Here is a 21390-nt window from a genome sequence, read left to right as displayed (position 1 = left end):
ACTTCATATAGAAGGGAAAGAGGCCTCGGATAATTAAGCATTACTGAAAAAGAAGAACAAAGTGGGCGGCCTTACTTTACCTGATTTTAGAACCTGTTATACTGCTGCATAAAAAAAAAAAAAAAATTTTTTTTTTTTTATACTGCTGCAGTTTTTTTTTTTTTTTTTTAATACCGCCACAGTAGTCAAAACAGCCTGGTACTGGTACAATAACAGATACATGGACCAATGGAACAGAATTGAGAATCCAGACATAAATCTACCCACATATGAGCAGTTGATATTTGACAAAGGCCCCAAAACAATTAAATGGGGAAAAGACAGTCTTTTTAACAAATGGTCCTGGCATAACTGTATATCCATCTGCAAAAAAGGAAACAAGACCCATACCTCACTCCATACACGAAAACTAACTCAAAATGGATCAAAGACCTAAATGTAAAATCTAAAATGATAAAGATCATGGGAAAAAAAATAAGGACAATGTTAGGAGCCCTGATACATGGCATAAACAGTATACAAAACATTATAAAGAATGTAGAAGAAAAACTAGGTAACTGGGACCTCCTAAAAATCAAGCATCTCTGCTCATCCAAAGACTTCACCAAAAGAGTAAAAAGACTACCTACAGACTGGGAAAAAGTTTTTAGCTATGACATTTCTGATCAGCACCTGATTTCTAAAATCTACATGAACTGCAAAAACTGAACGGCAAAAAGAGAAATAACCCAATTAAAAAATGGACAAAAGATATGAATAGACACTTCACTAAAGAAGACATTCAGGTATATGAGGAAATGTTCATCATCGTTAGCCATTAGAGAAATGCAGATCAAAACTACAATGAGATTCCATCCCACTCCAACAAGGTTGGCATTAATCCAAAAAGCACAAAAGAATAAATGGTGGAGAGGCTATGGAGAGATTGGAACACTTCTACACGGCTGGTGGGAATGTTAAACGATACCACCACTTTGGAAATCAATTTGGCGCTTCCTTAAAAAGCTAGAAATAGAACTACCATACGATCCAGCAATCCTACTCCTTGGAATATATCCTAGAGAAATAAGAGTCTTTACATGAACAGATACATGCACACCCATGTTTATTGCAGCACTGTTGACAATAGCAAAAACATGGAAGCAACCAAGGTGCCCATCAACGGATGAATGGATAAATAAATTATGGTATATCCACACAATGGAATATTATGCATCGACAAAGAACAGTGAGGAATCTGTGAAACATTTTATAACATGGAGGAACCTGGAAGGCATTATGCTGAGTGAAATTGGTCAGTTGCAAAAGGACAAATATTGTATAAGACCAATATTATAAGAACTTGAGAAATAGTTTAAACTGAGAAGGAAACATTCTTTTGTGGTTATGAGAAACGGGGAGGAAGGGCGGGCGGAGGAGGGGCATTCACTAATTAGATAGTAGGTAAGAACTACTTTAGGTGAAGGGAAAGACAGCACACAATTTGGGGAGGTCAGCACAATTGGACTAAATCAAAAGCAAAGAATTTTCCTGAATAAACTGAATGCTTTGAAGGGCAGCAGAGCAGGGGCAGGGGTCTGGGGACCATGGTTTCAGGGGACATCTAAGTGAGTTGGCATAATCAAATCCATTAAGACAACATTCTGCATCCCACTTTGAAGAGTGGCGTCTGGGGTCTTAAATGCTAGCAAGCAGCAATCTAAGATGCATCAATTAGTCTCAACACACCTGGATTAAGGGATAATGAAGAACACTAAGGACACAAGGCGATTACAAGCCCAAGAGACAGAAAGGGCCACATGAACCAGAGACTACATCATCTGAGACCAGAACTACATGGTGTGCGGCTACAACCGATGACTGCCCTGACAGGGAACACAACAGAGAACCCCTGAGGGAGCAGGAGAGCAGTGGGATGCAGGCCCCAGATTCTCATATGACCAGACTTAATGGTCTGAGACTGGTAGGACCCCTGTGGTCATGGCCCCCAGACCTTCTGTTGGCCCAGGATAGGAACCATTCCTGAAGCCAACTCTTCAGACATGGATTGGACTGGACAATGGGCTGAAGAGGATTGCTGGTGAGGAGTGAGCATCTTGGATCAAGTGAACACTTGAGACTATGTTGGCATCTCCTTCCTGGAGGGGAGGTGAGAGGGTGGAGGGGGCGAAATGGACATGAAAAGAGAGAGTGGAGAGAGAGAGCAAACTGTCCCTTTAAGGGGAGAGTAACTGGGAGTGTGTAGCAAGGTGTATATGGGTTTTTGTGTGAGAGACTGACTTGATTTGTAAACTTTCACTTAAAGCACATTAAAAATTATTAAAAATAAAAAAACATTAAAAAAAGTCAATTTATTGTGTATCAATAATAAAACTGAAGGAAATGTTTGCCTCAAAAAAAAAAAAAAAAAAAAGCTGCGTAGAGTGGCCAGCAGTTCACCTACATTTCTAAACTTTCCTCTTCCATCTGTATTTTTAGGCATGTTTGCTGAGTCAGCAACATTGATTACCTTTTAGGAGAGGATGTTGATTTATTGCTCTTTTTTAAAGTTGCTCCTTATTTTTAAGTCAAATTTTTGTTGAAAGTAGCTCTTACAGGAAGTCAAATAAAATGACATGTATACCTTATACGTGAAAATAGATGAAAAAGTCAGTACGAAAAGGGAGTAACAGCTATCATGAAGTTAAAAAAAAAGATAACCTTTAGCAATAAAAATGATTGCTAAAATACATTTATTAATACGTATGTGAATTCGTTTATTCTTTCAACAAATATATTTTTGAGCTATGGAAGCCGATGAGAAAAAGACAGTGACCCTAACTTTTTGGTGAAGAAGCTCTCCAATAAACAAAAATAAATAATAATGTAATTTTAGGTAGTGCTTTAAGTTCTCTGATTAAAAATAAATTAGGATAAAAGGGATAGAGCCATGGGGGTGGTTATTTTTCTAAGGTAGTGAGGAAAAGCCTCTCTGAAGAGTTGGCATTTGAGCAGAGACCTCCAGGCGGAGGGAACAGGAAGTGTAAAAGGCCTGAAGCAGGAAAACGCTTAAAAACGGAAAAAAAACCAGTTACGGTGCAGTGAGGGAAATATGAGGTTGGAGGGGATCAGATCACGTAGGGCCTTCTAGGCCACAGCAAGAGGTTTCAGTTTTGTTTAATTGTGGTATGGAAAGCCATTGAAAAGTTTTGAACAGGTAAAAAGGATGACTCTGCCTGCTGTGTGGAAAATAGACTGTAGGGGAACAATGATAGAAACATGGATACCACACTTTTTCACTAATTCAGGTGACAGAATGATAGTGGGCTTGAACTAGGTGGTAGAGATGGGGATGATAAAAAATGGTTAGATTCAGGATATGTTTTGAAGTTAGACCTATTTTTTTATATATAGTTCTGTTAAATTGACTATAGGAGGAATTCCCTGACAGGATTTAGAAAGGGGAGGGTTTGGAAAAAATTTATAGTAGTGCATTAGTCAGGGTAGGCTAACTTCTAAATAATCACTGAGTATCAGTCGTTCTACACAGTAAAAGTTGATATCTCCTTTACATCACAGTCCCGTGTAAGTGGGGGTAGGGTGATGGTGGGCTCTCTGTTCCTTGTGGTCGGTTGGAAACCAGGCTCCTTCCAGCTTATGGCTCTCTTATCCTTAGGGCCTCAGAACCTTTTGCTGGATCCTCTTGATTTCCCAGCAGACCAGAAAAGAGAGCCACTCTTGGGGCTTTTATTAAAGCCTGGAGCAGATGTATCTCACTCACATCTGTGCACTGAACAGTGATGTAGGGCATGTTTGGCCACGTGTAACTTCAAGGAAGGCTGGGAAATACAGTCTAACTCTGTGCTCATGCAGAGGAGGCGATGGGGTTTGTAGGCCACCTAGTCTGCTTCTGCCACAATACAAGATTGTTTGGGGGCTTTTGAAAATAAATTGCCACAAAACACATGGGTTTGCAAAGTTTAAAAATCCAAATGTTTACATGTTGAAATAAGTTCCACGTATGTTTATGTATGTGATTGTACATTAGTATGGTAATAACTTCATTTGTTTGTAGAATGGTTTGTCATAGTGATCCTATAGGACAGCATAGAATGTCCCATAGGGTTTTCAAGGAGCGAGTGGTGGAATCAAATTGCTGACCTTTTGGTTGGCAGCTGAGCTCTTAACCACTGCACCACCAGGACTCCTGTAAATACTATAGGACGAAGAAATATGAGTATTAGTTTTGGAACACCACTTTCCCGTAGTTATTTATTTAAAAGAAGTTCAAAATGTTTGAAGGTTCTCTCCCCATAAAATTTACATCTGTAGGTAAATCAGTAATGTTTTCTAAAAAAATGAACCTTGCCTTGATAGTACGGTGGTTTTCTTTTTATATGTACCAGTGAGGCCTTTGCTTTGAGCTTTTTTTTCAGCAGTGATGTTAGATTTTAAAATTTTTTTAGACATTTCCCTGATTCTGTCCTTCCATTCCTCTTTCTGATTGATAATATATAATCCTGGTGATTAACATTCATCAATAGATCCCTATGGTAAAGCAAGTAAGAGGCTAGAGTTTTTTTTTTTTTCTTGGAAAATAACCTTGAGAAGTTGATAGAGAAGCAGAAGCAACATTAACAAAATTTTTTTAGAAAATTAAATTTTATTAGCATTATTTCAGACACAGAACTAAAATCTTTATTTGAATCGTTTTAATTGAACGTCTAATTTAAAGGAAACCATATTTTCTAATTGTGTTTTCTTTTTTCACCACAGTTTTCCTCTATAATTAGTCCCTTCTAACTCAACCCGGTGAATAACACCAGAAGCTGGCCTATTCTGGACCACACCCGACTGACCACAGCAATTGTCTCACCACATTGGTTCCCCTTGTCAGCGTATGCTTTTGAAGTAACTACATTGGGATAGGGGACAAAGAGAATATTAAATATACCTAATTCTTTACATGCATTGTTTTGTTTTATTTTGTTATCAGGCAGTTATCCCCACATTACCTATTGAGTAAATTTCTTTTTTCCCTGCTGATTTGAAATGCCATCTTTATATCATAAAGTAAGTTCTCATAGGCTTTTGGGTCCTTTTTTATGCTTTAAGTCTTAATTTTCTGATTTGAAAAGTCATTTGTTACCTGTCTCAGAATTGCTGTTCAACTCAAATCAAGAAATGTATGTCAAACTTATTTTTGGTGAAAGTATAAAAGCAAATTTTGAAGATTTCCCAAAAACCTAATGTTTTTGTCCATTTTTTAATATGTGTGTACCTTTATGTATAGTTTTACATTTCACCTTTTTTCCTTTTGTCATCATATTGTGCATCCCTTGCCATATTTCTGCCTAGTTGGCATACAGGTATCCCTCACTATCCAAATCTGTTTAATTCTCCAATTTGGATATTAAATTTGAAATTTAGATAGCCTTTTTTGTATCTATTTGACCTTCCCCAAGTTTAGATAGGAAGTAGCAAGCCTTTTGCTTCCTGTGTTTACATGGTGAGATTTTTAGATATGAGGAATTTGTTTAAAGAGGAATACCTATGTCCCCAAAGGGCATTCCTCTGAAATGCTACCTATTATATAGTGCGTTTTTTTTAATGGAGAGCAGATGCCCAACTCAAACTGGCTCAAGGAATAAAAGGGAGTTGTTTGGCATACTTAATAGGGAAGCTCAGTGGTTGAGCTTACTTGAGGCTTGACTGGATTCATTGGCTCAAACAGTGTTGATGAGGCTGTGTGCATTAGTTTCACTTCATTTAATTGCAAAGAGGCTTCTTCTATGCTCATAGCGACCCTATAGGACAGGGTAGAACTGTCCCATAGAGTTTCCAAGGAGTGCCTGGCGATTTGAACTGCTGACCTCTTGGTTAACAGCCGTAGCACTTAACCACTACGCCACCAGGGTTTCATATGAGTCGGAATCGACTCGACGGCAGTGGGTAGGTGGGTTTTTTCTGTGCATTCAGGAAAGATGGCTGCCAGCAGTTGTAGGTTTACATCTTTCTACCTTAGGTGTCTTAGTGGGGGGATGGGGAGGAAGAACTCTTCTTTCCCAGTAGTTGCCCCAAAAGTTCCAGTATAGAATAGAATCTATTGAACAGCCACTGTGGCTAGGGGTATTTTAATAAACTGTGATTGGCTGGGCCTGGGTCGCAGCCAATATACGCCCCCAAAAAACAGACAAAAAATCTGGGGGATGAGCTTATTCCACTCAAACTGTATCAGATGACGAAGGGGAAGAAGTGGTTCTTCAAAGGAAAACACAATACTTCTACCAGAAGAGGGTACATTACATACTGGGCAGGCGAAAACAATAGCTGTCTATGTACCTGTGCTACAGTGTGTCATATGATAACTCCTTTCTCCTATCACCTTTTCTTTAACTGAAATGCTACAAAATGTTTTTTGTCTCAGCACCCAGTTTGGCTTTTACTTGCATTGATGTACTTTAGGTGAAAGTTGCTCTTTTATGTCCTGTCTGGTGATGAAGGTCAGCTGACCTGTACTCTTGTCACATCTTTCCTCAAAATCTTGCTCCCTCCATTCTCTTTTTTTTCTTTAATTTTTTTCAGAAGAAGAGATAGCATTTTTGTCTTAACTATCTGAGATGAAGCTATCCAACTTTGACCTAAATCTCATTTAATGTTGCTTACTCAAGAACCTTGGTTTGTTAGTTAGACCTACTTTTTCTTTATCTTTCAGTTTCTGCATCTCTGCTTGATCCTGTTCATGATTGTATAGGTATGCTCCCAAGCCCCTAAAAAACATTTCTCTCACACTCCTTTTCCTTCTTTTCTTTATGGCAGTTTTGACCAACACCTGCTAGGTATTTGTTTGCCACTCTGTCACTTAATTCTTAGCTTCTTATAGTCTTTTTCTAATTCCCACTTCTCTGCAAGATTACCAGTGATACCCTGAGACCTTTTTCTCAGGCCTTAACCTAGAATGATAGTGTGTGACAGCTAGAAAGAACCTGAAATATTTAACTCTCTTTTTCTATTTTGTTTAATCTTATTTTGGTATCTGTTTGGCTAGTATTTACATGGTATGTCGTCTCCCATTTTTTCTTTTTATTTTCAGATTCTATATGCTCATGTTCTAGATTTGCATCTATTAAAAACTACGTAGAGTTAGATTTAAAAATTCTGATCTGACAATCTTTGTCTTTTAACTGGAGTACGTTAATGCAATTACTGACACATTTAGTTTTAAAACTACTATCTGCTTTCTATTTGTTCTAATTTTTTCACTCCTTTCTTGCCTTCTTTTGAATTGATTGATTTTATCATTCCATTTTTTTTTCACTCTGCTGTTTCATAAGTTGGAAACCCTGGTGGTGTAGTGGTTAAGAGCTTGGCTGCTAACCAAAAGGTTGGCAGTTTGAGACCACCAGGTGCTCCTTGGAAACCATATGGGGCAGTTCTACTCTGTTCTATAGGGTTGCTACAACTCAGAATTGGCTCGATGGCAATGGATTTTTTTTCCCCCTTATTTCTTAATTTGGTAAGTTAATACTCGGCAAAGGGCCACGTAGTAAAAATTTTTGACTTTGTGAGCCAAATGGTCCCTGTCACAACTACTTAATTTTGCTGTTGTAATGCAAAAGCATCCATAGATAATAGGTGAATGAATGAGTTACAGATAAAGGACTGAATAAAAATCCAGATAAAAGAGCACGTAGGTTGGGACCAGAACCGTGGAGAATAACTGAGTCTTTAAAGTGAGATAGCGGAAAAGGAGCTGTGAGAGTGAGTCAAAGGAAGAATAAGTACATTAGGAAGACTATAAGAAGAATAATTGTCAGGTGAGGGCAGAGTTTCAAGAAGGAGAAGATGGGTATCGTAGTCAAATGTTACAGTGTAGTGTGTTAAGATGAGGATTAAGAAGAGGCCTTTGGCTTTGGCATCTCTGGTAACTGGTGGCTTCTTCAAAGAGCATTGTCAGCACCGTGCTGTGTGGGGGGAGTGGTAAAGGAGTGGAGAATGGGAATATAGGCCAGTGATTCCTGAATACTGTTCTTTGGTAATCCAACAACAATAAAATTGCCTGGGTTATCCCACCGCGGAACCACTATAAAACCAAACCAGTTGCTGTCCAGTTGACTCGTAACTCATGGTGACTCCATGTGTGTCAGGGTAGAACTGCTCCATAGGGTTTTCAGTGGCTGATTTTGGGAAGTAGATTGCCAGGCCTTTCTTCCAAGGCACCTCTCGGTGGACTTGAACTGCCAACCTTTTGGTTAGCAGTGAGAACATAATAATTTGTACCACCCAGGGACTCCAAGAACCACTGTATGGCCTGGGAATGTATATTTTTAAAAAGTTCCCCAGGTGATTCTGATGAACACTTGTGCTTGGGAATTACAGATGTACTTTTCAAACAGTTTAGCAAGGATTGTCTTGCCATCAAGACGGGTTGGTGTCTTAATTATCTAGCTAGTGCTGCTATAACAAATACCACAAGTGGGTGGCTTTAACAAACATATTTTCTCAGTTTAGGAGACCAGAAGTCCAAATTCAGGGCACCAGCTGTAGGGGAAAGCTTTCTCTCTCTGTCAGCTCTGGAGGAAGGTCCTTGTCTCTTCAGCTTTTGCTTCTTGGTTCCTCGGAGATGTGTCTTGGCATCTGTCTTTCCCCATTTCTGCTTCTCTCTTGCTTGTTTAATCTCTTATATCTCAAAAGAGATATCTTCAAGACACACCTTATACTAATCCTGCCTTATTAACAGAACAAAGACAGCCCATTCCCAAATGAGATTATAACAACAGGCATAGGGGTTAGGATTTACAACACATATTTTTTGGGGACATAATTCAGTTCATAACAGTGAGTTGATATTTTGAGGCAACCTCTTTTTCCAAACACAAAGCAGTGATTGATAAAATAACAAAAACAGAAAACCAAAGGGACATAAATGAAGCTCAAAAAAAGATAAGCATTTCCATGACTCAGAAAGGGGGTAGAACACAAAGCAGTAAATGGGACTATAGCTGGGAACCTGCAAAGGCAGCCAAGGTTTTCGCTTCTTTGAGGTAACAGGGAGGGGCAGTTGGAAATGGGCTCATTGTTGGAAACCATGGGCCAGGCTAGGGCTTCACTCTTGAGAGAGATGTTTCTGAGTTTAGTTCTAGGACTACCATATTATACAACTTCGGGAATCAGATTGTGATTATGCAGTGCATCTCTTGGAGTAGTGCAGTGCCCAGCCTGTCTGGCTGTAAGGAGTAGCTTTGCTGCCGTCTGCTGCCAGAGGCCACTGCATTGTCTGGGAATCGAATTCAGGTCTCCTGCATAGAGGGTGCGAATCCTACCACTGAACCACCAGTGCTCTCAGGAACCTGCTGTCTCAGGGTATATCCTCACTGTTGTTGCCAAGAAGAATCTCTTGATTTAAATAAACCAACTCTAAGAAAAATATTTGAGAGATAACTGGGGAAATTTGAACAGTGACCAATTATTTAATATTAAAAATTATAAAATTTTAAGGTGTGGTTATATTATAGTGTTAGAAAAAGGCAGTAAATAGTAGATTCTCAGTAAATGTTTTTATGAATAACAAAAAGAACTTCCATCAAAAACTGTACCTGTAAAGGAAGATTCTCAAACAAATGAAGCTATCTAATATTAGGAAAGATATGCAATTAAATCAACAATCAAAAAAGCAGTTCATCCTGGATAACATAAAATACTAAAGTACATAGGATTTTCAAAGAGATAAGGTAGAGAGTCACAGCCCTTAAATTAAAACAGTTATGAAATCTAAACAGACAGAAGATCAGGTGGATATAAAAATAACAGAAACATTAGAAATGGAAAATATAATTACTGTAATTAAAAAAAAATGGTACTATTGAATGGAAAAGGCAGCAAAATGTCAGTTCTTTCCCAAATTAATCTATAAACTCAGTGCAGTGTCAATCAAAATGCCAAAAAAAAAAAAAATGTTCATGGTAGTTCAAATTCTTATGGTAAATAGCCAAAGTAACATTAACCCTTTTAAGACCAAATTATTTTTTGCTTCGAGTTTTGGTGATACCATGTATTTTCATTAATGGAAGCATGCTGAATCATTGCGTGTTGTTGAATTTTTGGTAGGTAGTATGGATTTTTTTTCTTGCTCTCCCACAAGCCTACCCTTAGAGAGGGACATACATCGCCCCACTAATTCTACTCCTCAGAATCCCACTGAGTACGTGGATATATATATATCCCCCCAAATTTTTCAAAATTTCTGTTTTTCCTACTAAAAATGCGCAAACCTTATACATCACCTTGTAGAAACAGTAATTTGTGTCACATGACAGTTTATTTGGTTTCAAACCATAAGGGCCCCCGCCTTGTGGCAGCATTCACTGTCAGTGGAAAAGCAGCTTCCTAATGAAGTTGAGAGACAGAAAATGTTGATGGACAACCATATGTGTCACTGGTCATGAAAAGAACAAATTGAGGGGCATACTCTTCAGATGCCACAACTTACAGAGCTGTAGTGATTAAGAAAGGATCAGGTATGGACAAGACCAGTGAGTGGAACAGAATACAGAGCCCGGAAGAGATTGATATATAGAAATTTGCTACATGACAAAGGTGATATTGTGAATCAGTGGGGTCCTGGTTTAATTGCTAATGTGAATTGAGGTGAAAAAAATTAAGAGCCCTAAAAACTCAAAAAATCCATTGCTGTCAAGTTGATTCTGACTCATAGTGACCCTATTGGATAGAGTAGAACTGCCCCACAGGGTTTACAAGGCTGTAAATCTTTATGGAACCAGACTGCCACATCTCCCTTCTGTGGAGCGGCTGGTGGGTTCTAACCGCCGACCTTGCCGTTAGCAGCCGAGAGTTTAAATGTGTTACCGGGACTCCTTCAAAACCCATTGCCTCTAGTGTATTCTGACTGATAGCGACCCGTAGGGATTTCCAAGGCTATAATTATTTACAGATTTACTGTGAAGATTTACCCATAGGAGTTTCCAAGGCTGTAAATATTAACATGCAGAGTGGCTGTTGGATTCGAACCACAGACCTTTTTCTTAGCAGTCAACCTCTTAAACACTGAACCACCAGGGCTTCTATAAGAGCCCTGAAGGTTATAACCTAAAGGTTAGTGGTTTGAAGCCACCCAGTGGTACTGCAGAAGGAAGGGCTGGCGATCTGCTTCCACAAAGATCATAGCCAAGAAGACCCTGTGGAGCAGTTCTACTGTGTAACATACTGGGTAGCCATAAGTCAGAATTGATTTGGTGGCAACAGGTTTGGTTTTGGTTTTACCTCACAGCTTATCAAGAAAATAAATTCTGTGTGGAATGACGTAAGGAAAATTTAAGCCTTTTAGAAGAAATATAGGGTAAATAACTATGTCCTCAAGGAAAGATTTTTAAAATCTGTGAATAAACCAAACCAAACCCATTGCTGTTGGGTTGATTTGGACTCATAGTGACCCTATTAAAATGCATACCAGGAGATGATAATATGTGGGCTTTAGAGCCAGGCTGTCTGTTTCAGATTTCAGCTTTAGCAGATTTGGGTAAGTTATATAATCTTTCTGTGTTTGTTTCCTCATTTTTAAATGAGGGTGATGATGATAAAACAACCCTCACAATGGAATTGTGAGGATTAAATGAAATAACCTATATGAAGTGCTTAGAAAAATGGCGAGTAAGTACTCAGTAAGAGTTAACTGCAGTGATTGTTCATGTTATTAAAAAAATAGAGCATAGACTGTAAAGAAAAGGGTTGATAAATCTGACTTTATTAAAAATAAAAACTTCTGTACGGAAAAGATAATGTAAACAATATAGATATATAAGCCACTGATTGGTAGGAGATATTTGCCATACATTTAGCTGAAAACTGATTAATATTCAGGACATATGAAAATCTCAGTCAAATTACTAAAGAAAAGAGAACTCATTAAAAAAAGAGAAAAGAAAATGACTGAAGTAACATTGCCCAAATGGCAAATGAGTGGATTTAAGAGTTGCTCATTCTCACTAGTAATCAGGGGAGCACAAATTAAAATAAGATAGCTTGTCATACTTACTAATTGGTAGAAACTCAAGCCTGACAACACTAACTTTTGGAATGCAGCGATGCTCACCACGGTACCACCAATGCCACTCTGGCAATACTAACTTTTGGGAAGGAAGGAGAGAAATATGAACACTTCTACATGAGTTGTGAAGTAGTAAATTAGTACAGCCACTTTGGACAGCATTTTGTCAGTGTCTGGTATTGTAGTTAGCTGGTGCTGCTGTTAACAGAAGTACCACAAGTGCATGGCTTTAACAAAGAGAAATTTATTCTCTGACAGTCTAGGAGGCTAGAAGTCCAGAGTCAGGGTGCCAGCTCCAGGGGAAGGCTTTGTGACTCTGTCGACTCTGGAGGAAAGTCCTTGTCGTTAATCTTCTCCAATTGTGGAGCTTCTCAGTGCAGGGACCCTGTTGCAAAGTACACGCTATTCTTCTGGCTCTTGTTTTTTGATGGTATAAGGTCTTCATGTCTCTCTGTTCCCTTCTCTCTCTTTTATCTCAGAAGAGTTTGATATAATGCAAAACCTAATCTCGTGATTGAGTCCTGCCTCATTAACATAACTGCCTCTAATCCTGTCTCATTAACAACATAGAGGTAGGATTTACAACACATAGGAATATCACAACAGGTGACAAAATGGTAGGCAATTACATAATACTGAGAATCATGGCCTAGCCATGTTAACAGATATTTTTGGGGGACATAATTCAATCCAGGACATCTGGTAAAGTTTGAAGATACCTAAAACCCACTCCCACTCCTGGGTACAAAGCCCAGAGATCTCCTAGCAAAAGTGCATACAGAAATACATATGAGAATTGCAGTGTAATATTGAAAACAATATAAATGTTCACTGGAAACAGAGTGGATTAATATTGTATAATTATACAAGGGATATTATTTGTTAGTTAATAAAGTTTAACTGTATTTATCAACATTTATAAAGAGACAATGTTAAGATCAAGTGAGAAGTAGTGTGGTACATTTTTTAAAGCTTAAAAAATACTGTGTATAATTTATGGACCTCTTTAAAGTGTTCAGGAGCAAAGATGTCACCTTGAAGACTAAGGTGCGCCTGACCCAAGCGATGGTATTTTCAATCACATCATATGCATGTGAAAGCTGGATAATGAGTAAAGAAGACTGAAGAAGAATTGATGCCTTTGAATTGTGGTGTTGGCGAAGAATATTGAATATACCATGGAGTGCCAGAAGAACGAATAAATCTGTCTTAGAAGAAGTACAACCAGAATGCTCCTTAGAAGCAAGGATGGCGAGACTGCGTCTTACATACTTTGGACATGTTGTCAGGTGGGATCAGTCTCTGGAGAAGGACATCATGCTTGACAAAGTACAGGGTCAGAGGAAAAGAGGAAGACCCTCAATGAGGTGGATTGACACAGTGGCTGCAACAATGAGCTCAAGCATAACGATTGTAAAGGATGGCGCAGGACCGGGCAGTGTTTCGTTCTGTTGTGCATGGGGTTGCTATGAGTCGGAGCCGACTCGACGGCACCTAACAACAACAACAACAACAACAACAACATAGTTTATGGAGACCCACACATGTAATAAGCATATAAAAACATTCATGGGAGTACTTCCAACCTCAGGATAGTGGTTACCTCTGTGGAGCAAGGGAAGGAGCTTTAACTGTGTCTCTGATATTTTATTTCTTTATAAAATGATCTGGAGCAAATATAGCAATTTTAAAATTTGTTGAATCTGGGTGGTAGGTATATGGCTGCTTTTTTATTTTCTGTGCTTTAAGTGAAAGTTTACAAATCAAGTCAGTCTCTCATATAAAAACTTATACACATCTTGCAGTGTACTTCTAGCTGCTCTGCCCTAATGAGACAGCAAACTCCTCCTCTCCACCCTGTATTCCCTGTGTCCATTCAGCCAGCTCCTGTTCCCCTCTGCCTTCTCATCTCCCCTGCAGACAAGAGCTACCCACATAGTCTCATGTGTCTACTTGAGCCAAGAAGCTCACTCCTCACCAGTATCATTTTCTGTCTTATAGTCCAGCCCAATCCCCATCTGAAGAATTGGCTTTGGGAATTGTTCCAGTCTTGGGCTAACAGAGGATCCAGGGACCATGACCTCCAGGGTCCCTCTAGTTTCAGTCAGACCATTAAGTCTGGTCTTTTTACAAGAATTTGAGGTCAGCATCCCACTGTTCTCCTGCTCCATCAGGGATTCCCTGTTGTGTTCCCTGTCAGGGCACTTATTGGTGGTAGCTGGGCACCATCTAGTTCTTCCAGCCTAGGGTTGACGTAGTCTCTGGTTTATGTGGCCCTTTCTGTCTCTTGGGCTCATATTTACCTTCTATCTTTGGTGTTCTTCATTCTCCTTTGCTCCAGGAGGGTTGAGACCAATTGATGCATCTTAGATGGCTGCTTGCTAGTGTTTAAGACCCCACGTATGGCTGCTTTTTATATGTTCTATGATTTTCTCTGTGTTTCAAAGATCATCTAGGGAAACGGTAAGAAACAAGTTCTTGATTAAAGGACTTTGACAAACTGGGTGGTAGTATGAGAGGAAAGTAACTGAAGGTATTTTTTTTTCTCATAGCACAGCATCTTTACATAATTAAAGAATGAAATAAGTAAAAGGGAAAGATGGATAACACGAGAGTGTTTTTTTTTTGATGAGGCAAGTTAGTAATGGAGATGAGAAAAAATAGGATTTTATAAGTCCTGGAAAGGACATAGGATGTAATTTCTTTGTTGACAGGAATGGAAGAATAAAAAGGAGATGAAAATAGGAATGCAGTTTGAGTTGGAGAAGTCATTTAAGGAAAATAAGTATTTTCTCAGGTATAAAAATTGAAATCAATTTTCTAGAAGTTGATAGATGTGAGAGTTGAGAAGATTGGAAGGATATGAAGAGTACTTGTAAGGAATGAAATAAGGATACATAAAAAGGTAGAACAGTAGCATTCAGAGTCAAAGTGAGATTGAATAAAATTTGTAATGGTGCCAACTCAGGCTAGTTGTATAATTTTGCCAGCTTTGTTGAGCAAGCCGGGGTAGGATCTCTTTGTTGTCACTGACATACCACCTCACCTACCCATCCTGGGGGAGAGTCAGACCCTGGAATTTTCTGAAACTACGTCCATCTCCGTAGCAGGTCTTTCTCATGTGTTCTTTTTGTTATAACTTTTATCTAGTTTAATTTCTTTGTTTATGTCATTTCATCATGTTTTTAATGAATTTCATAAAATTTATGCTCCATCGATGGCATTCTTTCTTGATTTGCTTTATCCTGAAGAGATTGGGGTGCAGTGTGATTAGATTTGTGCAGTTATTACTATCCACCTTTTTCCAGTCTTCAGTGAGGGTCTTCAAGTATAAGGAAAGAACTTGGTTCTAATGCCAGGTACTTTAGAAACATTAGAAATAGTTGAGGATAAGATAATTCATCTTGTACTGTTTGATATATGGAATAACTGAATTAATATACTAAAACATGGATTTTTTTTTGGCAAGTTTCTATTTTAGGAAGTGCCCAGATTTGGACAATAAAATGCAATAATTATGTGGTTTCAATGAGACTGTTTTTAAAATCACTATATTGTACAATTTTTTTTTTTTTTTATATTGTACAAGTGGTTAAGAGCTATGGCTGCAAACCAAAAGGTTGGCAGTTTGTATCCACCATTTGCTCTTTTGAAACCCTATCGGGCAGTTCTACTCTGCCCTATAGGTTAACTATGAGTCAGAATCGAATCCACTGCATTGGTTTTGGTTTGATTTTTGGTTTCATACTAAGAGAAGAGCTGGATTTTGTGTTCTAAAAGTATAATCAACATGATTGTTAAGCTTTTCTTTCTTGAGCATCAGAAAACAATAATTATAGAATGACTTCTAAATGTTTCACATTATTTTTTGTTACAGTTTTTTGCCAAGAAAATGATCTGCACAATCTTGAACATGTACTATCCATGCTGATGGGAGAGGATCCAATATGAATATAAGTGATGGAGGAAGACGACGCTTTGAAGATAATGAACATACGTTACATATCTATCCTGGGACTATTTCAGAAGGGACAATCTACTGTCCAATTCCTGCCAGAAGAAACTCCACAGCTGCTGAGGTGATTGACTCTCTTATAAACAGACTCCATCTTGACAAAACAAAATGTTATGTTCTAGCAGAAGTAAAGGAATTTGGTGGAGAAGAATGGATACTCAATCCAACAGACTGTCCGGTTCAGCGAATGATGTTGTGGCCCCGAATGGCTCTGGAAAATCGCTTAAGTGGAGAGGACTACCGCTTTCTTTTAAGGGAAAAAAATCTTGATGGATCAATCCATTATGGAAGTCTTCAGTCATGGCTACGGGTAACAGAAGAACGCCGCAGGATGATGGAACGAGGTTTTCTTCCACAGCCACAACAGAAAGACTTTGATGATTTATGTAGCTTACCTGATTTGAATGAGAAAACTCTTTTAGAAAACCTACGAAATCGCTTTAAACATGAAAAAATTTATACCTATGTTGGCAGTATTCTAATAGTTATTAACCCGTTTAAGTTTCTTCCTATTTATAACCCCAAATATGTAAAAATGTATGATAACCACCAATTAGGAAAACTTGAGCCCCACATTTATGCTGTGGCCGATGTAGCTTATCATGCGATGCTTCAACGCAGAAAGAATCAGTGCATTGTGATTTCAGGAGAGAGCGGTTCCGGGAAGACTCAAAGCACAAACTTTCTTATTCACCACCTTACTGCCCTCAGCCAGAAAGGATTTGCCAGTGGAGTAGAACAGATTATTCTTGGAGCTGGGCCAGTACTTGAGGTAAGTGTGTAGAAATATTTTTATCACTCCTAAACATATCTTAAAAATATTTTTTAAAAAAGTATTCGATAGATGTTACAAGATGAAATAGAACTAATTGGAAGTTTAGGCATCATTTGTAGTTACTAAGGGAAACCGTACCTTGTGAATTCTAGTATTTCTATTTAATTAACTTGATAAATGCACAGCTTCACATTAGGATCATGGAAGATGGGAAAACAAAAACGGCAGTGTGAAAGATTGAAGGGAGAAAGAATGTGACAGTGGTCATTCTTTTTGAAATGGTGTCATTGGGTATAGTGATGCAGAAGAAAGAGATGACTGGAATTATGTCTCTCTGTGAAGGGAGAAAGCAGGGTCAGGACTTCTGTCTGTAGGACGGACTGTAATCGGGCTGTGAAAGAAGGTGGTTGGGGAAAATATTCTTGCCAGTGTGTTTGCATCTCTGCAACTTCAAGGTCCATGCCTGCCATTGAAACTCTTACGGGTTCACTTTTGAAAATGTAGAGAATATGGGGAAAAGATGTTCAGTTGTAGAATTTTTTAGAAGTAATACTATGAAATGTAGAAAAGAGAGAATACTGTTTTAGTTTTAAACCTGAAAGGAAAAGGCAGTATTACTTAGTTTTTTTTTTTTTTTCAAACAGGTTGTGTGAAATATAGTTGAGATACAGTAAACTGCATACATATAAAGTGTACAGTTTGATAAGTATTGACGTGTATATACCACCACCATAGTCAAGATAGTGAACATCTGTTACCCCAGAGTTACTCCTGTCCCTTAGTAATTCCTTTCTCACACTGCTCTCAGCCCACTCATCTACAGCAACCACTGATTTGCTTCTGTCAGTATAGTTTGCATTTTCTAGAATTTTATATAAATGGAATCATGTAGTATGTATCCATATTGTTGCATATGTCAGTAATTCATTTCTTTTTATTGCTGAGTAATATTCCATTGTTTAGATATACCTCAGTTTGTTTATGCTTTCACCTACTGATGGACATTTGAGTTGTTTCTAGGTTTATTTTAGGTATACAGTGGTATCTCATTGTGGTTTTAATTTACATTTCCTTACTGATGTATGATGTTGAATATCTTTTCATGTGCTTATTTGCCGTCTATATATCTTCTTTAAAAAAAAATTCATTTCCCTAAATTTTACTTATTTCATTGTTGAGAGTATACCCAGCAAAACATACACCAATTCAACAGTCTCTACATGTACAATTTAGTGACATTGATTACATTCTTTGCGCTGTGCAGTCATTCTTACCCTCCTTTTCTGAGTTGACATAAACTCACTGCCCCCTAAGGCTAGTGATGCGGAACATCTTTTCATGTGTTTGGTGGCCATTTGAATGTCCTCCTTGGTGAAATGTCTCTTCAGGCCCTTTGTACATTTTATGATTGGATTATTTGTCATTTTGTTGTTAAGTTGTCAAGGTTTTATGTATATTTTGGTTATTAGGTTGTCCGAAGATATTCTCGTGGTCGATAGTTCGCCTATTCACTTTTTTGGTAACGCCTTTTAATGAACAAAGGTTTTTAATTTTTATAAAGTCCCATTTGTTTATTTTGTTTTTTGCTTGTTGTGCTTTTGTTATTATATTAGATAATCCACTGTTGAAAGCTAGCCTGACAGTGTTGTCCCCACTTATTTTTCTAAGAATTTTATGGTTTTAGTGTGTACATTCAGGTCCTTAATTCATTTTGAATTTGTTTTTGTGTGTGGTGTGAGGCATGGACCCTGTTTCATTTTTCTGCGTGTGAAAATCCAGTTTTTCTCAGCACCATTTATTTAAGAGACTCTTCTTTCCCTATCAAATGAACTTATTAGCATCCTTGTCAAAAATCAGTTGACCATAGATGTATGAGTTTATTTTTGGACTCTGAATTTTATTCCATTGGTCTATGTGTCTATTGTTAAACCAGTACCAGGCTGTTTTTACTATTATAGCTGTATAGTATGTTTTAAAATCAGGAAATGTGAATCTTCCCACTTTGTTCTTTCCTTTCAGCATCGTTTTAGCCATTTGGGCGTCTTGACAGTTGAGGATTGGTTTTTCTATTTCTGTAAAGAAGGCTGTTGGGATTTTGATCGAGATTGCGTTGAATCTATAGATCACCTTTGGGTAGTATTAACAACAGTATTAAGTCTTCCAATCCATGAATATGGAACATCTTTCCATTTATTTAAGTCTTCTTTTATCTCTTTTGGAGTCTTGGTGGTGTGGTGGTTAAGAGCTTGGCTCCCAACCTAAAGGTTGGCAGTTCGAATCTACCTGCTGCTCCTTGGAAACCCTGTGGGGCAGTTCTCCTCTGTCCTGTAGGGTTGCTATGAGTCAGAATTGATTCAACGGCAATGGGTTTTTGGTTTGATTTTTATCTCTTTCAGCAGTGTTTTATAGTTTTCATTGTATAAGTCCTTCATGTCCCGAGATGCTGTTGTGAATAGAGTTGTTTACCTAACTTCCCTTTCAGATTTCTCATTGCTGGTATAGAAACCCGACTGGTTTTTTCTTTGTTGATCTTGTACCTTGTAACTTTGCTAAATACCTCTATTAGCTTTAGAAGTTTTCTCGTGGACTCTTTGGGATTTTCTGTACATAGGACCATATAATCTGTGAAGAGAGACAATTTTACTTCTTTTCCAATCTGGATACCTTTTATTTCTTTTTCTTGTCTTATTGCTTTGGCTAGGACCTTTAATGCACTGTTGAATAGAAGTGGTGAGATTGGGCACCCTTGTCTTGTTCCTGATTTCAAGAAAAAAGTTCTAAGTCTTTCTCCATTAAGTACAATATTGGCTGTTGGCTTTTTATATATGCCCTGAATCATAGTGAGGAATTTCCCTTATATTCCAGTCTCCTTTAGGGTTTTCATCAAGAAAGGGTGTTGAATTTTATCAAGTGCTTTTTTACATCCATAGAGATGATTATGTTGTTCTTTTCCTTTGATGTGGTATATTACATTGATTGATTTTCTAATGTTGAACTGTCCCTCCTTGCATTCCTTGAATAAATTGCACTTGGTCATGGCATATGACTCTTTTAACGTGCTGTTAGACTCTGTTCACTAGTATTTTGTTGAGGATTTTTACATCTGTACTCATAAGAGGTATTGGCCTGTAGTTTTCTTTTTTTGTATCTTTGTCTGGCTTGGGTATCATGGTTGTATTTGCTTCACAGCATAAATTAGGGAGTATTTGTTTTCTGCCATTTGGAAGAGTTTGAATAGTATTGGCATCAGTTCTTCTCTTAATGTTTGGTAGAATTCCCCAGTGAAGCCTCCTGGTCCAGGGCTTTTTTTTTTGGGGGGAAGGTTTTGGATCCCTGATTTGATTTCTTCACTTGGGACTTTCTGTTTCCTCTCGAGTCAGTTTAGGTAGGTTGGGTGCTTCTAAGAATTTGTCCATTTCATCTAGATTATCCCGTTTGTTGCCATACAGTTGTTAAAAATGTTGTTGTTAGGTGTTGGTTCTGACTTATAGTGACACTCTGTGCAACAGAATGAAACACTGCTTTTTCCTGCAGGATCCTCACAATTGTTGCTATACTTGAGCCTCTTGTTGCAATGTCATTCTGTCTCACTGAAAGTCTTCCTCTCTTTTGTTGACCCTCTATTTTACCAAGCATGATGTCCTTCTTCAGGGACTGGTCCCTCCTGATAATATGTTCAAAGTATGTGAAATAAAGTCTTGCCATCCTTGCTTCTAAGGAACATTCTGGCTGTACTTCTTCCAAGACAGATTTGTTTGTTCTTCTGGCAGTCTGTGGTATATTCAATATTCTTTGCCAACACCATAATTCAAAGACATTGATTCTTTTTCGATCTTCGTTATTCATTGTCCAGGTTTTACATGCATATGAGGTGATTGAAAATACCGTGGCTTGGGTCAGGCACACCTTAGCCTTCAAAGTGACATCTTTGCTTTAAAGAGGTCTTTTGCAGCAGACTCTTTGAAACCTAGGAGGCTGTGGCCCCACCATTTGAGATCTAGGAGACCGTGGCCCCTACCCCTGAAACTGAGAAGGCCTTATGCCATGTTCCTTCCAGCAGGTCTGCTGATTTCCATGCCGCTCCAGGGATGGTCCTTTTCTTTTCTTGGAAGACAAAAGATGTAGCTCCTTTGACCTGTTTCCTGCTTGTAGAACTCCAGGAGGCAGATAGCGTTCTCTCCTTTCATTCTTTGTCGCATTCAGTCGAGCTAATGGGTTTTCTGGTATGATAGTTGGTTAGATCCATCAGTGACAGGCTTAATCTCTTTAACAACAGCTGTGTAGCCATGTCCTTGGTGAGCATTCTAGGATACATATCCTTAGTTTGTACAATGAAATTTTCCAAATCTTTTAAGTTCTGTTTCAGTTTTGCACAGTTCATTTTAAGCCTATCTTTTTTCTCCTGCATTTTACGGTAAGTGGTGGGGAGAAACCATGTGACTCTTAAGATCTTGCTTAGAAGTCTCCTCAGCCGGGTATCCAAGTGCATCACTTATAAGTTCTACTTTCCATCAAACATTTGAACATAATTCAGAGAAGTTCTTTGCCACAACATAA

The 21390-nt window shown here is 38.3% G+C and overlaps 1 protein-coding gene across 11 annotated transcripts in view; it reads left to right on the top strand.

The window, feature by feature from the left end:
* Positions 1-21390, top strand: part of MYO9A (myosin IXA) — a 250999-nt gene that overhangs the window by 21816 nt on the left and 207793 nt on the right. For all 11 annotated transcript variants that reach the window (XM_049852703.1, XM_049852700.1, XM_049852694.1 and 8 more), the window contains exon 2: positions 15921-16830. In XM_049852703.1, the coding sequence (XP_049708660.1) occupies positions 15991-16830 (840 nt within the window). In that variant the 5' untranslated portion in view covers positions 15921-15990. The remainder of the gene's footprint in view (positions 1-15920; positions 16831-21390) is intronic.

The sequence above is a fragment of the Elephas maximus genome, chromosome 13 (genome assembly GCF_024166365.1).
Source record: "Elephas maximus indicus isolate mEleMax1 chromosome 13, mEleMax1 primary haplotype, whole genome shotgun sequence".
Taxonomy (NCBI): domain Eukaryota; kingdom Metazoa; phylum Chordata; class Mammalia; order Proboscidea; family Elephantidae; genus Elephas; species Elephas maximus.
Note: the sequence above shows the minus strand (reverse complement) of the source record. Positions and strands in the feature narration are given on the sequence as shown.